The sequence below is a fragment of the Pyrgilauda ruficollis genome, unplaced genomic scaffold (genome assembly GCF_017590135.1).
Source record: "Pyrgilauda ruficollis isolate IOZ18807 unplaced genomic scaffold, ASM1759013v1 scaffold102, whole genome shotgun sequence".
NCBI lineage: Eukaryota > Metazoa > Chordata > Aves > Passeriformes > Passeridae > Pyrgilauda > Pyrgilauda ruficollis.
In genome coordinates this window covers 1,402,672-1,420,506 of record NW_024508324.1, presented here as the reverse complement: position 1 = coordinate 1,420,506, position 17,835 = coordinate 1,402,672, and the positions used below count along the sequence as shown (strand labels likewise).

General features: G+C 34.4%; 1 protein-coding gene across 1 annotated transcript in view; it reads right to left on the bottom strand.

The window, feature by feature from the left end:
* Positions 1–17,835, bottom strand: part of NCAM2 (neural cell adhesion molecule 2) — a 171,229-nt gene that overhangs the window by 95,722 nt on the left and 57,672 nt on the right. Inside the window, exons 7-8 of the mRNA XM_041469268.1 lie at positions 17,307–17,467; positions 8,661–8,806 (exon numbers count right to left, since the gene is read on the bottom strand). Coding sequence (XP_041325202.1) covers positions 8,661–8,806; positions 17,307–17,467 — 307 coding nt within the window. The remainder of the gene's footprint in view (positions 1–8,660; positions 8,807–17,306; positions 17,468–17,835) is intronic.

Genomic DNA, 17,835 nt, shown 5'->3' with positions numbered 1-17,835 from the left:
GTGGCCAGCAAGTGAAAACATGGGGAAAACTTAAAAAGGAAAGAAACCAAAAAAACCTGTGGCTGTGCACACATGAAGAAAAATCATGTCAACTTACTGCATTACAAAATGGACAAAAATAACTTGAAGCTGACCCAAGGCAGGGTGATGAATTGTCAATCTGTTTCTACTTTTTTTTTCTTTTTTTTTTTTCTTTTTTTCTTTTTTTTTTTTTTTTCTCTTTCAAGAAAAGCAAGCACTATTAGCTGTCAGCCTGCCTCTGGTGTCTGGGTGATTAAAACAAAGAAAGGAAAACTAGGAAAATTTTGTGTAACAATTTTTGCTCTAATGTTATTTTTCGCCCTTTATTACTTAGATAATTTGAATTAAAATATTCAAGTCATTATAACTGAACAAAGAATAATTGCTTGGTTTATTTGGTTTAAACTCACATTACTTGGACTGATAAGAAATTCTTAGATATATACAGGTTGTATACTCCTCCTGCCCACGAAATTTTGCTGTAACAACCTTTAAAATTACTACTACTACAACAAGAATTTCAAACAGAGCTTAATTCATGTGTATATACATTCATTTCATTTTCACAGAATTTGTGTTCAAACTTTAACACAGTCCAGCTTTAGTTGCAGGGATAACTGATGTAGCGAGGATATGTAGAAAAAGAAAGAAAAGAGGAAAAAAAAAAGATAAACCAAAAACAAATTACAATTTGAGTTTCTGGGTTGTTCAGTAGCTGTATACAGCTTGAGACCCCTCCCATTTTACCATAAAGTTGATGTATATTTCATTAAAATTATTCTGGCTAGACAGCAGATAAGAAGTCTGTCTGGAAACTGGGCTGCAACAGAGACCTGCAGGGGCATATGTAAGCAACGAGGCTCCTTTAGGAGGAGGAAAGTCGTGGAAGGCCAGAAAGAGGCACAGCTTGAGTCACAAGGTGAATGGAATTGTCAGCAGGACTGATCCTAACCTCAGAGATCTCAAAGTCTTTGCTCACAAACACTGATAATTCTGGAGGGCTTTTTTCAACTGAAGAAACAAAAGGAAATTACTGCAGTAGCAAGCAAATGGAGAATGTGAGGTAACCCAGACATAACTGAAAGGGCATATGTTTTCAAATAATTTTATTTAATTAATGTCCTGAATACAGTTCTCAGTTTCTCTATTTACATGTCTATATTGATAAATATGAATATAAATAAAAGCTTATGCTGGATATATCAGCTGAATTGGATATTTGCTATTACAGAAAAATGCCGTGCTACTAGAGTTTGAAATAAGTTGGGAAGCGAAGATTGCAGTCCGTATGTTGTTCTCCTGGGGAAAATATCATTGAGAAACAAAACCTTTAAGCCAGTCTATTTCTTCTTTTCAGTCAGCTCGCAGGATTCCTGACTCAGCTGTACACATTAGGAAATGGAATATATTATTAAATTTTCAGAAGTTATGTATGAGTACATCATTGAAGAAACAGATCCGTAATAACACATTAACTGAAGAGACTCTGTGGATAAATTAATGACAGCTGAAATATTAGTCACAGCTCTAGAATTCTCTGGTATGCAGGTAATTGGGAGGGAAGATGCGACCTGGAGGAAAGTAATCATTTTCTATGTGAGGAAGAAAAGGAGAATGAGGACTGAGTAAAAAAGTGTCAGAAACAACCCTTTAACCAAGTTATGTAATCCCGAGGATTTTAATGTCCTATAGGCTACCTACAGGATATATTAAAGCATGTTAGATTATCAACTTGCAGTAAAGGTTTCAACATGCTACAAATTTATTTAATTTTGCTACAAATGTTACAACTTCATTTGCACAAGCAGGAATTTATAGAAAGGCAAAAAATAATTTTATTACTAGTAACATTATTTATGCAACACTTAGAAATTTTAATAATATAGGCTGAGCCCATGCATAGATGGGAGTTCTTTTAACCATGAATCAAAACTCAGACCTATTTCCCACTTATGCAGTCCTAAGAAATATTGTTTGCTGAATTTTATAAGCTGTCAGTAAGGGGTGGTGCAAGCACTCTTCTCAGTGCACAAAAATAAGACTTTTGCGTTATGGTTTACATGAAGTTTCATAGCCTCCTAACTAGCAATTGTTAGTTGGACATCATCATTGTCCTGTTAAACGATGATAATTTCACTGTCTTTGAAACCTAGGAACTGGTATTAGTAGGAAAAATATTTTATGAGTAGATACACATGGAGAGATTGCACAGTGAGAATGTGACAGGAAAATATATATATTTTTAATAAGCATACTAAGGACATTAATAAATTATCAATAACTAATTATTACACAGAGCTTAGATAAAAAAAAAAAAAAAACAAACAAGGCACTGAAAAATTGAATACAAGCCTTTGCTTTGTTCCTGGCTTTGCAAAAAGTTCTGAAGACAAATTCTCCTAATATATACAGGTACTCAAACTGACTTTTAGGTCAGGAAAACTGCAGATATTTTAATAGCATAAAACGCATTTTTGCCAGCGTTGCACTTCTGATTTTGCCACTGATTATGCTCGCTCTCAATGTAAGCAGAATGTAGAAAATGCAACACTTCTTAAGTGTCTTGAGAAGGTCCTGTTGTACATCAGGGAATAATGGCTCCAGCTGACTCCAGTCTATAAAGTGTGGATGTATTACCTAGAGAATCATCAGGTGCATATTCTCTATTTCACCAGACAAGCTACAGCTATTTGGAAGTTCTTAAACCATTAGCAAATAACACAAGTGATACTTAGGCTGAAGCTCATGAAACAACAGTTTGTGTTGTAGAGGAAACAAATGAACGTTCCAATCCAAGCTGTGCTGGTATTGTAGAAAATGTTAGTCCTGAAAAGTTCCCTGATAATTTCATTCTTCATCAGTGTAACAGACCTAGTATCATCACTGATAACTAAATGGCAAAAACTAGAATTGCATGGGAAATAAATGCCATTTCCAAGCCTTTACAGCTTTATTTCAGCCAGTACATGCAGCACTGCAACCTACAGAAAGTACCCAAAAAATATCTCTTTGGTACATAGGTAGTAGAGAAGCAAATGGATTAAACAGAAAACAGTTTTAAAATTTTAAATATAAATTAGGTGTAAAAAGGAGCATCCATCCATTTACAGAACAGATAATAAATTTGGACTTAATTTAATGTATCCCATTAAAGAACTGCTCAAATTAGTCATGTTCTTAAATTAATATCTTTCCCTAGGTTTTTTAAGCTTTTAATACAGAAGAGTAATACATTTTACATTTTCTTGCCATTTTGTCTCCTTTAAATAATCAAAAACTTTGTCTCTGCTTGCTTAATTCTTTCCCAGTTTTTTATCTTTTCCCAGATAAAATTTTACTGAAAGGAACAATGTACAGAAATGAGAGAATTCTGAGCTGGTGTAATACCAGTACAGACAGCCACCCACACAACACGAGTACCTCTGTCTCTGTGTATGTACAGGCACTTGGGCCTACTCTGAATAACAGATCATTTACCTTCTATCCCAAAAGAGGAACAAATCTGAAGGGCCCTCTGGTATTTTTGGCTAATATTTAGTACTGAGTTGTCAATCCAATCAATATTTCAAAATAATTACTACCTTAATTTTTGGCTTGATTTACACATCACTGCACATACTGTAACCTAAAGGACTTTGTGGAGCTCAGACCACTGATTCAGCTACTTGAGAACTTGAAAATTTCCACATTCCCTCACAGTTTTCCTATTTCCTCAGGTCACACAGGAAAGCTGCTCTTTCTTTCTAACTGAATACAATCCTACTCCCACAAAATCAATCTTCTTGATCAAGTATTGTCACCTCCCAAAATAGAAATTGATGAAGGAACACCAAAAAATATTCAGATTTCCATGGATCTGATGGCTCCTGAAATTCTACTATTAAGTGCTCATATGGCCCTTTATTTGCTTATGTCACAGGGTATAAACCTCTATATTCTCAACAGCATTAATTACCTAACATGTTAGTGACTCTGTTGGTCAAGTTCATTTATTTACCTTCAGTCACAATATTTTTGTTCTCTAACATCATAGTGTTAATATGTGATGTCCACTAAAATTCATTTGGGGCTTAAAAACAAAATAAAAGAGAACTTTGATGCCTGATTGAATTGTTTGCAGAGCATTTCAATTGCACCATCAAACAGAATTGTGACTGGTTACATAAATTGTTCTGGTTTCCAGGCCTGTGCCAATATTGCAACAACAAAAACTTTCATGTGATATTGTAAGTAGGAGCTTTTCCCTAGGTTATAAACTGTTTCACCACAATATGTAGGTGAAACAGGTTATAACAATTTTCTCCAATACAGCAAAGAGACTGGCTTTGTATATTTCCCAGCTATTCAAAGGAGAATTATTTACAAAGAGCAGGATTTGGATAGCTCAGAAAAAAAAAAAATATTTCCTGGAATCAATTAAAATACCTTAGATACGTCTCTGTTTTCTGTGATTTATTTCAAATAAAGACCTGATCCTTGATAATCAAGAATTTAACAGGGCTCACATTTCAAAAAGAAGGACAACATATTTCACTGACACTGTAACACTGCTTCTTTTTGTGAAGGGAAAACCAACATAAACCGGGACTAAAAAAACCTCAGATTCATTTTCATAGCATTTGTAATAGCTGAAGTGAAGTTAATAGGCTTGGGAAAAAATAGAATTGACCTTTCAAAGAAAAAGATTACCTTTGCTTATTGTCTGATCATGAAAACCATGAAAAACTTTACAAGCTCCACTCTACAAATATTTATGATTTGCATGCAGATACAAAGTGAAGTCAAACTTGGAAAACAAATTATTAGTCTGAACTCTGCAATATTAAGAAACAATGTCACAGGAAATTTCACGGGGAGAACCAGGTTATTATTGCAATGGAAGAAAGCAGAATTCAAACTATTTCTGCAGTGATCATTATAAAATTAAAAATCAGGTTGGGTTTTCCTTGGTGGCACAAGGAGAATAGTATAAGGTATTTAAGAGATATTCAGTGAATCTGTATGAAATAGAGCACATAGTACAGTAAAAAATAGAGTATAAAATCCTACCCTAAATCCAACACACAAGTTGCAACTGGGACCTCTCTGTATTGGCTCCTTTCATTCATTTTATGTGTTTAGATCATAAATTCCTCAGGGTACGCAGCATATGCCTCTTTGGACACATGCTGCATACAGTGGAGCCACTGTCTCATATCAAGCCCCATCTGTTATTGTGATTTGTATTCCAAAACAGGGCTTGAAATGCTAATTACAAATAACGTTGATCAGCATTCATATTTCTGCTAGAATTAGATCCTATGAAAGTGGGGCACTAAATTCTGTACTCACACTTGTGCAGTGCACACAGGAATCAGTGACAATTTTGTATCAGCAATCAGGATGTGCTGTCCTTCAGGGATGTGTGTAGAGAAGTATGTGCATGTCCAAAATCAATTTCATAACTGATTATGCCAAATTGAATCCAATCACTATCTTTCCTCCTGTTCTAAAAAAAGCAGCTCTTCTCCTGCCTCCTCTTTTTACTGGGAAAAGGGCCAGGCCTGCTGGATGCACAGTGGTCTGTGGGAATGTGCCATTTCAAACTCCAGCTGAAAGGGGCACGGCCAGGTTGGCACATCGGTGCAAGGACAGGCGGTGCTGGGGACTGGAAGGACACAGGCAGAGTACATGCACCAAGCAGGGAGCTTTTGCTTGACACTTTAACAGCAGATGAAGCTGTGGCCTTGGACTAAGTCTCCATTTTCATTTTTACACCTTTAATGATGAGACAAACACCTTGCAGCATGTACTGCCATTCATTTATTGAACCTTACCCACCCCCCACGTATTTATGGGCTACACAGCCACAGAAAGATTACAGAGGTCATCCAGTGTGACCTCTGTATTTCACTTTGCACCTCTGTATTTCATTTCACCTCTGTATTTTCATTTAAGTTTCAAGAGAAGTCAGAGGAAAGGGAAAGACCCCTTTATTTCAAATTTAAGAAAGAAAGACCACAGACTGTGTGGTAGATTGTCTAAGAGCTAAATTATAAAAGGAAAGAGGAAAAGGCTTCTTTGCTTCTGGCTTGAACTTACTTGGCTTCAACTTTCAAATACACACTTCTGAGGTACTGAAAATCCTTTATCAAAGCTGTATTTTCCAAAGAGATAATTATAGAGCTCATACTCATTAATATTATCCTCCTTAAGTCCAGCTGGGTTACTTCTTTGATCTATGACTTTGGTGCATATTTTCCATTCTTTTGGACACAATAAATTCAAAACTCAGGAAAGTCTATGTCCCAGTTATATGATCTATCATTGGATAGAAAACATTTTGGATCCATGCAGGCTCAGAATGATCTCACATTTAACAATCTTCCTTATCCATATGAGGTACGTTTGCATTTTACTAAAATAAGAACCATATGATTGAGGAGCTACATACTAAAGTTAATAAAAGTAAAATTAAAAAAAAATAAGAGCAGCACTTTATGTATTCTTTTAATGATCATTGTGGTAATATTATTGCTTGAACAGTTTTCCCATCTTCTGTGGAAAAAAATCATCCCCTAAAGATACTCTTTATTCAACAGAAATAGTGACTAAGGTGCAGTTGATATTAAAAAAAAAAAAAAACCTGACCCAAAAATTCAAAATATTAATCCCTTGAATAAAGAAAATAATTTTTATGTTTATGCATAATTTATGTTGTTGCGTGATGGGATGTTATTTTAAAAGTTATCACATATAAGTAACATTTTCAATTTAAGACTATGTTCTATGTTGCTCTACCTCGATTTCTTCAATTCACTCTTTCCTTCTCTTTCTGTGTGCAAAACACTGCTGTATTATTTAACAACTATTCAATAATTTAATCACTGCCAGTTTTGTTCCCTATTCACCTAATTTGGTGGAAAGCACAAGCCAAGCTTTTGGTAACTCAGAGCAGGAGGACCATGGGGCAAATATAGCAGCATATTTTATAGGTCAAGGACATATTCAGTATTTCAGAACATTTATTCAAGATTCATCAAAAACTCTCCCATGAGCAATACACAAAGTTCTTTCTTTGGCAAGCACAAAGGAAAGCACATAACTGTATTTATTCTCATTCTTTTTATCTTCCACATAGAGTCTGTCAGCACACCAGTAGGAAGTGAATATAGATTTTCATTTGGTTGTCACGATTACTGAGTTAGACCACATTTCAGAGAATATTCCAGCAACACGTCAGTTTAACCACCTGCAGCTGAATTAAGAATATGAAACTATCTTATACAAACACTGCATAAATTTCAGGTGTCAACTGCATCAACATTATTGAGCTTTTTTTCTGCTATTTTCTCTCATTTTCAATATCCTTTATCAAAAGTTATTTTGGGATCATTTCAAACATAAGTGAGTGGCTAACATTGGTAACCTCTGAACAAAGCATAGTCTTTGCAAGTCAGAAAGATGACCTTTAACTTGAAATATTTAAGAAGAGAGGAAACTGCTTTGTCTTAATGCAAAACTATTAGAAAAAATAATATATAAATATTGCTATATTGCTCCAAAGTGGAAATCACAGAACAGGGAAATGGTAGACAGAGCCTCAATAAACTGCCTCAGTTCCAGGAAAGGTCAGGTCAGAGACTACACTAGACTAGACCTTCTCCTTTAGAACACAAAAAATGAAAGTACATAATTCCTTAACATACAGCAATTCCCTGTGAACCAAGTGACTATGTATCTAATTCTGTTTGGGGCATGATTGCTATATAGGTTTTCACCTGTGTGTGTTTTTAAGCAACAGCTATGAATATGCAAGAAGAAAGTATTTACTACATTTATTACCGATAGTAAAAATTATTAATTAATTACCCAGGAAGATGGTATCTCTGACTTCAACCACTACAGAGAAATTCTGTAGTCTATGTCGGGAAATGAAGAAGAAAATACTTGCTCAAATACTTAAATAATTATTAAAAAGGGAAAAAGAATAAGAACTCTGTAGAAACCCAGCTTCCTATAAGCATGGTCAGGAATTGCATTGCACCATTCCCTTTTGATTTCACCATTCCACCTAATTACAGCTCCTTTTCCCACACTAACTGACTTTCTCCATTGTCATACTGCAATCTTTCTTTACTCGACTTACTTTTGTAACAAAATACAAAAGTTGTATTTTGGGGAGACAAAATGGGAAAATAGGCTCAGTTTGTCTTCTGTGACAGGAAAAAATTGGAAGAAAAAAGGGGAAGTGGGAAATAAAGAACTACGAAATATTCAGATTTTTTAAACTTAAAATATCTTTAAGCTCTGCTGTATTTTGAAGACTACTGGACAGAATCCAAATATTCTGAAGAAGGGCTATATGTAGCCATAATAATCAAGATGAAATTGAAACCATTAGTAGGAATTATGTATGACAATTTAAGCTACAAAGATGATTGCCTTTCAGCATTTGATTGCTTTTTTCTTTTTTCTTCTTGTTTTAATTTAAAATTTAGAATGTCCATATCTCTCTTACTGCCTTAGAAAATAGCAATTCCTTCTAATTTCAGAGGAATCTAGAATTAATCTGTCTGTAAATTAATTTTCTGCTTACAAGAAGAAGATTAGGCAGACAATGCATATTTAGATATTTTATAAATTAGAGGTAGATTTACCTTGTCACCTTCAGAGAAAGTCATTCCATCAATGGCCCTTTTCCAAGTAATCTCTGGAATAGGTTCTCCTTCTGCTTCACAGATGAGGGTTGCTTTCCCATTCTCAAATGTGGTTTCATTTTTAAGTTGTATTATTTGAGGCTGCACTGTTAAAAATACAAATTGCATTACTGATCCTGCACAAATTATGTAATATCAAAATCTATCTTTAAAATCACCTTTTTTTTGGTCAAACCACTTTTTTTTTTTTTTTTTTTTTTTTTTTTGGATTAACGGAAGTTTTAATGTTACTATTTATAAAAGCAGTTAACTTTTCTGACCTCAAGTTGCATAGCAACCATTTCTGTGTGCCCCATGAGCTGGACATCCTGCTTCCTTGGTGGGATAGAGTGGGATGGGTCCTGGCTGGTCTGGCTTGGTGGCTGTGTTTATGGGGTTTTTCCCCCCTTAGGAACAAGCTGCCCAGGAGCCCGTGGAGTCTCTCTCTGGAGATAACCAAAACCCAGCTAGATTTGTCCTGAGATATCTACTCTGTCTGACTCTGGACTAGATGGTCTCCAGAGGTGCTTTCCTATCTCAGGCATTCTTTGATTCTATAATAACTGGTGTTTGTCTTCAAATGCACATTATTCAGAAAAAAATTTGGGAATTATTACCATTCTTTGACTTTGATCTTTAAAATGTTTCACTGGCTTACACGAATTACAGAATTTAACAAAATCTCCCAGCAACAAACACATTTCACTGGTATTAACACTATGGAGTCCTCTGATACAAATGTGTTCATCCTTACTTACCAAGTAAACTGGTGGTAAGATATTTTTAAAAATCCAGATATTGTTTGCATTCTTCAAATCATTCCACTTTATAGCCTCAACACATCAGCTACATCTTTCAGTCTATACTGTACCTTATCAGGTTATTTATACAAACAATAGAATTTCTGGTTACATGTGAATTCTTTTACATTGAGGATTTATCAGTACAATATCACACAAGAACTCTGTATTAGTACTGTCCATAGAATATTACTCTCTTCCATGACATCAAGTATCTTTGTTAAATTTTTTTGGTCCTATATATTACCTCATATATAATGATTAATAAGTTTCTCTGAACCTATTCCCCTTCTACATTGAAGAAATGTACACACTCATCCCTCTAGAAAACCCAACATGTAATCCTGTAATAAGAATATGGTTCAATATGTTTACACACAAAAGCAGTGAATAAAATTTACATGAGTGAATCAAAATTGGGCAGCTCTTAAGATTAATTTCATCAACTTTAAATACATTTGTTGAAAGTAATGTATTTTCTAAGCAGTTTCTCTGAGCTTCACTTTTGAGGAAGCACTACTATAGTGTATTCCTTATGAAACAGATAATAAAGAGATGTAATCTGTCTTCTAATGGGGTTACTAAAGTGTGTGCTATGGAGAACAGTAATACTGGCTTATGTTCATGGATCAAAATGGGAAAGATACTCATTCAGGTTGGAATGGGCACCAGGAGAGCTTCTTGACCAACCCTATCTTCAACACAACATCAACGGACCCTGTTCAGTCAGACTGCTCAGGGATTTGTCAAGCACTATATTGAAAAATGTCATGAACAGAGTGTAGACAACCTCTCCCCAGCCTATTGCAGTGCCTGGCTATGAAGGGTATTTTCCTCATGTTCAGTCTCCTGCTTCATTTTATGACTCCTCAGTTGTAAGTATTGTCTCACAGATGCCACATTCAGCATTACCAAGAAGAATAAGAAAAGCAGGTTCAAACTTGGTATCTGTAGGCATATCACTTACTTTTTATCCATTCCCTCCACACAATTCTTGCTCTCGCTTCTCATTCCTTTTCTCCATATTCCTTCTGTTGCTTCTCTACTGTCTGTTCACCCGTGACTATTATGAATAAACTATTGTGTGTTTACTGCATAGAGATGAGAAACAAGTAGCATTTTACCTAAGAAAGCACTGAACTAATTATCCTGCTTCATTAATATATAATCTATGGTAAATGAGATCATGTGATGAAAGAAAACACCTTAAGTGATCAGGAATTTTTGAAATGTCAACTGGATGCAGATTTATTGGATGCAGTAGAAGGTAGCAAGCAAATCAGGCTATCAGTTTGGCCAAGAAAACACAAAACTCCTCTGTGGTACAAAAACGGATGTCAGTAGAAAGACCTAAAAACCCCACCAGAATTAGAGACAAAATATAATTATGTTAAACTCAAAAATAATTATTACTCTCACTTTCAGGATCATTCAAATGCTCATGAAATATTTCACCTTGGCACTCAAGTGCTCTGTTTCCATAGCCATATCACCTGGCTACAAAATAAACTGTTCTATCCTTTCATTACTTTGATATATCATCCTTGGAAAAAAGGAAAGAGTTATAGCAGACATAAAGCATTTTTTTTTTTTTTTTAGAGGGATCATACATAGTATTTCACGCCAAAAATTCTCAAAATTTATAATTATTTCCATCAAAATGAGTTCCCCATCTGGACATCATGACAAACCATGTAATTTGCTCAAGATGATGCATGTTCCAAAACACAAAAATAATTCTTAACCTTAGACTTATTCTGAATTCCTTTAAGACCTTCTTCAAATGGATCACTACAAGACAAAAAGTTTTAGCTTGACATTTTAGACAAGAGTACCTGACATTTAAAGGAATAAGCACTGATTAATCATCAAATACATCTAGCTGACAGTTATTACTTGGAAGAAGAGAGCTTATATGGGGGATATTATTTAATTAATTCATTTTTGTAGGTCACAAGTCATAACTTACTATTGACTAGAAGTTTTTACACTGTTTGAATACTTTTCAATGACATTTTGGGTGTTGGAAAATATTAAAATACATTTGTGTACATGTAAATAAAACTATTTGAAAATGCCAAAAATAGTATTGACAGAAATACTAGAACAGTCATTTCCCCCACACTCCTGCCTCCAATTTTTTAACTGTTCTTTCTGAATTGATAAGGGCATCCTCAAACTGAGTTGGTATTTGCTTTTTGTATGCTAGAAAATATGAAGCAAATAAAAATACAGAGCCTTGGAATGCAAATTCCGGAAGCCTTCAGAGTTTTGCTGCTTTCTTCAGACAAAAATATTGAAACATAGATATTGTGATGTAGTTGAAACATTTGTAAGCTAAATGTCCTGGCTCATATGAAAGAATGCTTGAATATAGAAAGGAGCTAAACTTCATTAAAATTATTTAAGGTAAGGAACTATTATTACTAGACATGCATTGCTAAATAGGAACTGAGTGATGATGCCAAATAAAGAAACAACATTTACTGTTTGGAAAGTTTGTTTTCTGACCCAGGAAGGTTGGTTTTAAGTTTCCTAACACTTCCTCAGTAAACAAGTTTCCCTCAGATTCCTTCCCTGGACTATTCTGGATTTGTCACATTGCTGCGTACATACAGCCTCTCCGTAAAGCTTATGATGAACATGGATAGCAGTCTGAGGCTTTTGCTTACAACCAGTTTCTTGGAAAAGGTACACAATTTATTGAATTCACAGACTTCTACCCATACCTTTAACAAACAGTTTCATCAAACCTGGAAAGCAGCACATCTATAAAGCTTCAGATAGTCCTGCTTATGTTTTACCAACAGAATTATTTTTAAAAATTTGATATTGATACAAACTTGCTTGTACTGGTGAGAGGCCTAGTGTATGTCTGTATGGCTGCCTGATGAATCATTTGATTAATATATCCCAGGAGGAATCATCCCTTCCTGCTGTCCTCCTGCACAGACACATTTGAATCAGGCGGCAAAACTGCAACCCCATCCTCCTGGAAACTCTTGGTACAGTTTGAGCTTAGTAAACAAGCTAGAGCCCAGTAGGGAAATATCTAAGAAAGAGGTTTCAGAAATTTGATTCCTTATATGATAAGGATTCACACACATACCAGTATGAAATGCCGACCTGACTTAGCACACCATGAACTGAGTCTCTCTCTTTGGATGGTATTATTGAAACACGTTAAAATGCTATTAGTGCTATTATACTCAGAAGGGTTTAAAACTTTTCTTCTCAGACAGCTGTCATCACTGTCCTTACAGATTGGTTATTTTCTATTTTAAAAAGTAGAGGTATTCCAAAAATGTGAGGAAGTAGTAAGGAGGATAAAGGAATGCAGAAAACGCATGAACTTCTAATGATGCCTCAGGTTTTAGCTTTTATATTTTTCAGATTCTGTGCTGCTTTACTATGTAGTTCTGAGCTTCATATTAGGGGATGGTTCACAGAGTAGGGAGACAACACAATTCCTTCTCTAGCTGGAGACCAAGGACAAATTATCCAAATTTCAGGCCCAAGAGCATAAACAACGGTGGACTGAAGAGAGAAAAACAAGAAGGATGGGACTTCATATTCTAAAACTATAACTGGACAATTAACTCCAGTTTAATAATGGAGCAGAACTTATAAAATGAGAGACCTTGTGACTGGTTGTCCATTTTGTAGCCATTTTGGGTTCATCTTGGGTGTAGCACTGCCTGGGCTCTTGCCCTGACCAAGGTGAATCTATTGAGACCCTCTAATAAATCCCTACTTTATTCCTTTACTCCCACCTAGTCTCTGTTCCAGGTCAACCTTCACAAGGCATCACTAACATTACATCTGTAAGTGTTGAGCTGTACTTTGTGAAGCTGCAGTTGGTGAACTTTATGATATCTGGGAGGAGCAGGCACAGACAGCTCCATGCACAGATCCATGGCATTCTCCTTCCAGAGGCATCAGTGAATTTAAATGAAAAGCTTCCATGTATGTATAGAATAGCATCTCATGGCAAACAAAATGAACCACAAAAAGCACATTAAAACAAATATAAATTTACTTACTAAGCCCAAAAGAAAATTATTAAGGCATGCTCCAGGCACTATATAAAGTAATGCAGAATTAAGACTGAAAATACAGGAAAAATTTAGATAACTTGTCACCCCAATCTCAGAAGCACAAACAGCATTTTTGTTTGAAAGATTAATGGATTTTGAAGGACTAAATTAAAATAAAAGTTTTGAAATTTAGCATTTGTAATAAACACAGGAGGGATAAGTTAGGAGAGGTCCATTATATTTCCTCCTATCAGACAGATGCCAAAATATATTAATAACAGCATATAGTTTCTCAATAATCAATAAAAATTACATTTTGAATATAAAAAGCTGAAAAAGCTTTTCTACTAAACAACATTCAGATTATAATTTAAAAGGTATCTAGAAAATAAAAATAGGATGTGTTTAAACTATGCATTAAGTACAAAGTGTCTTTTGTAATGCTTTTGGAGGTATTCCCTAATTTGATTTTCATGAAGTCATTTGTCTGAACCCACTGAAAAGCCAATGAAATACTTTTACAATAAAATATTACTCAGACTGCCCTCTCACTGATTATGCAGGTAAAACACCTATATCATAAAGAACTTCAAATTAACTTATGCTACAACTCCCTTAAAATTTTTATTTTTATTGATTCTGATTAAAGAAAGAATATTTTTCTTTCCAGGAAAACAAATTATTAAACATATAGATGTAGCTTTCTGTGACCTAAGCACAGAAAAGAGAATACTTGCTGGAAATCTCAACACTAAGTATCATAAAATTGTATAACCACATATTTGAGTGATAAAGAAGTAGAAATAAGCAACTAGAGCAAACAAAATGAAAATCCTAGGAGTAAAAACACTATTCATATTAAGCACACGTCTTTAATTAAAGACAATTTTCTTTTATTTAGTCTGATTACATTTTTTATTCTAACACAAATGAAGACTACTGCCACCACCTTGGAGAAGGAATGATGAAGAAATGAATGTTTACTTTGGAGGAAGTAAGAAGATGTAGGAAGCTTCAATGTATTGAATTCATTGACTGTTCTTAAATCGACTTCTTGTTCTTATGTTATTTTTGGAAATTTTTTTGTGTTGTCCATAGATGTAAAAATGTGGTATTTCATAATTAAAAATGATAATTCAGATGTATCTAAACACAGAAATTTCTAAATATAGCTACTTACTACTGGAATTAAAAAAAAAAACAAAGAAAAATTAAAGTGAAACAGTATGAGTGAAAGTGATAGCTACCAAATAGAGATAAATACAGAGAAGATTTTTAAAGAATTCAAGGATGAATACCAATGGTTTCAAGCTGTTCAGTAGTAAACATAAATGAATTTGAATTAAAAACCTAGTACAAGTCTAAGTATTAATAGACAGGATCTTTTAGGTAGTAGTTGCTAATGATACAGAAAAAAAGCTATGGCAGATAGGAGGACAGACAGAGACAATCAAATCATATCAACAAAGGCTTAGAGAAACAGGGGTTTTTCTCTCTTTTTTGAACAAAGATAGAGATGAACTGGGGAATGCAGGATATGTGCCTATAGGTTTTGACACATAGAGCTGCAAAAATACTGTCAGAGTAAGCATTTTATATCAGAATAAAAAAGGGTTTTTAGCATTGACACTGAAAAAACCCCCGAAGTTAAACTAAAGAATCTAGGTCATGCATGATAACGAAATATGTAGGTATTACATGACACTGAAATGAGCATGTATATTCAAAAGTCATGTCTTCTAGAAAGTTTAAGCAGTGATTTCTATAATGTTTCTATTATTTTTATTGCATTATGGTTATAGTACTGTTATTATGAGTTTTAACACTGCCAGAGCCATGTTGTAAAAACAGGAGTCATTGCTCTAAGGAGTTTGCATTGTAAATTAAAATTAAAGATAGCAGACATGTGAGACAAATAAGCCAATGAAGTGGGAGAGAAAAATACAATTTAATAGGTCAATTTAACACAAATAAGTTGTTTGTGTACTATTTAGCTATAATAAGCAGCCATCTGCCTTCCCATTTTCAGACTGACTTTTTTTGACACATTTAATGGAAAAAAGGTAAGTAGTTGTTGGCTGTATATATGACTGTATATAATCTGTGCAAAAGAGACAAAAGTGAAGTTTATTGTAGGAGACATAAAAATCCTGCTCCATTACAAATTAGCTATAACCTCTTAGGGCAGAGATGTGGGAGGCACTCTAGAGAATTCTGTGGAAAATTAAACATAAGAAATAATTTTCACTGCAAGAAAGAAAATACGTAAGAAATTTAGGAGTTCAGGATGCCATGGAAACATTAGGCATGTGTAGGTTCATAATGGATTTAACCAACTCATTGTATCCATTAACACAGTAGAATTTCACTTTCCATGGAGCCAAGGAGCCCCCAGAATAGTGGTTGCTAAAAGATGAAAAATATATAGAGAAAATCCTCACTCTTAGTCTGGTGTCTCCTTTTCCCTATCCCTTTCATTAAAAAGTTTCTTTGCTCTAGGCAAGGAAGTAAACCAAGTAAATTTCAGGAACACTTAATATTACTTGTTTAACACACACAGTAATTTCTGAATGAAATTTCCCTAAATTAATATGAAAATTAGAAAGTAATTTCTATTCCTTCTATTTATTTTTCTTAAAATTTGGAAATAGAGTTTAATGAAATATTTCAGTTTTCCAAACCACAATGCTGTACTTCTTGAGGCTGGGATAAAATTTAGGACTTTATTTCATCTTCTTTCCTTTGAAATGAAATTGAGAATAACTCTCAAGTACCTCAGAACAACAGCCCAATGGTTAGGCAATCCACCTGGAGTACAGAGCTGGAGACACCACAGCATAAAGAGGTTCTCAAAGAGGAGGCAGTGGGATGAACAGCCAAGTTCACCTGACACCAAGACTTCAGCCTCAGGCTCCCAGGCCCCAAATGCCAGCATTTTACAACCCAGCATCTACCCTCTTCAATGTCATTTATCAGATTACTCTCTCCCATCAGAACTCTCTCACCTTCAAAAATTATTTTTAGTTTTAGCTAGAAATTAAACACTAAATACTTGATTTTTTTTTAACTGAGTATTAATTTCCTCTGTCCTAAGTATGGCATTTACCAGTTCAAATAGAAATTATCTTTCTCTATAATACAAGCTATATTTAATGTAAAAAACCCCAACACATTCATTTTTGTAGGTTTTTCATAAGTAAGTTACAGCGTTTTTGTTTTGCACAGTGATTCTGAGGGATGTTTTCTACATTCTCATGAATACCCACTCTCACTAGGTAATAGTGAGATTTTTGTGACTACATCTGCAATTGTACACTTAAAAAATAGACGTCAAGAAAGATAAATTGAAAAATAAAATTAGGAAGATCTCTGCATGGCATTGCCTTACTAAAAACCCTAACTGCTAAGAAGTCAAGATAATCTGCTTTTCCCCCTTTCAGAACGTCCCACTTTCTCCTCTTGGTTTCCTTGCAAGCAGTCAACTTCTAAATTAAAACCAGAGAGAATTAACTATTTAACACTACATTGTACACTGCATGTGAATAGCAGAAAAGCAAATGCTGAAGATAGCCTTTTCAAAATGAAATTCAGATGTAAAGGTTTAAGCAGCCAACAGGGACAAAAGGAGTTGTAAAATCATACAGAAAGCACTTTGCTGCATCAGTAGGTGCCTTGCAGAAATACTATTAAACTGAAAATTGTGAATTAACACCTATTTCCTTACTGTTTACATTTTAAAAGGAAAGATGGACCTATTATGCAGTACTTACCAAAAACTTGAAGGACTGTCTGTTTTTTGTCATTTCCTGCTTTGTTTTTAGCATTACAGATATAAGGACCCGCATCAATATTTTTTATATCTCTTATTGTTAGTTGTGTATTGCTTCCTCTCAGGACATATTTTTCATTTTCTTCAAGAAGTTTGCCATTCCTAAAAAAAAAAAAAAATAAATATATAAATTGGCCACTAAGTTCCAGTAACAATGTGCTATAGAAGCACCAATAGGCTGAAAATAATATTTGAGGGAAGAGACTACTATTACACCAGCCTAAAAAAAAAATCACAATTTAATTGTCAGGTTAAAAGATATATATATGCATAACACCTTTATTCTTAAATATTGTTCAATATTGACCTAATGTTATAAAAATGGTTGCGAATAGGATGCTTACATATGACTTACACTCAAGGGAGGGCATTAAGAAATTATATATTGTATGCAAGAAACTATTAAAAGCATATTTCTCAACTGCAACTGCTGCAGTTCACAGTAGTAACGATATAGCAACTTATAAAAA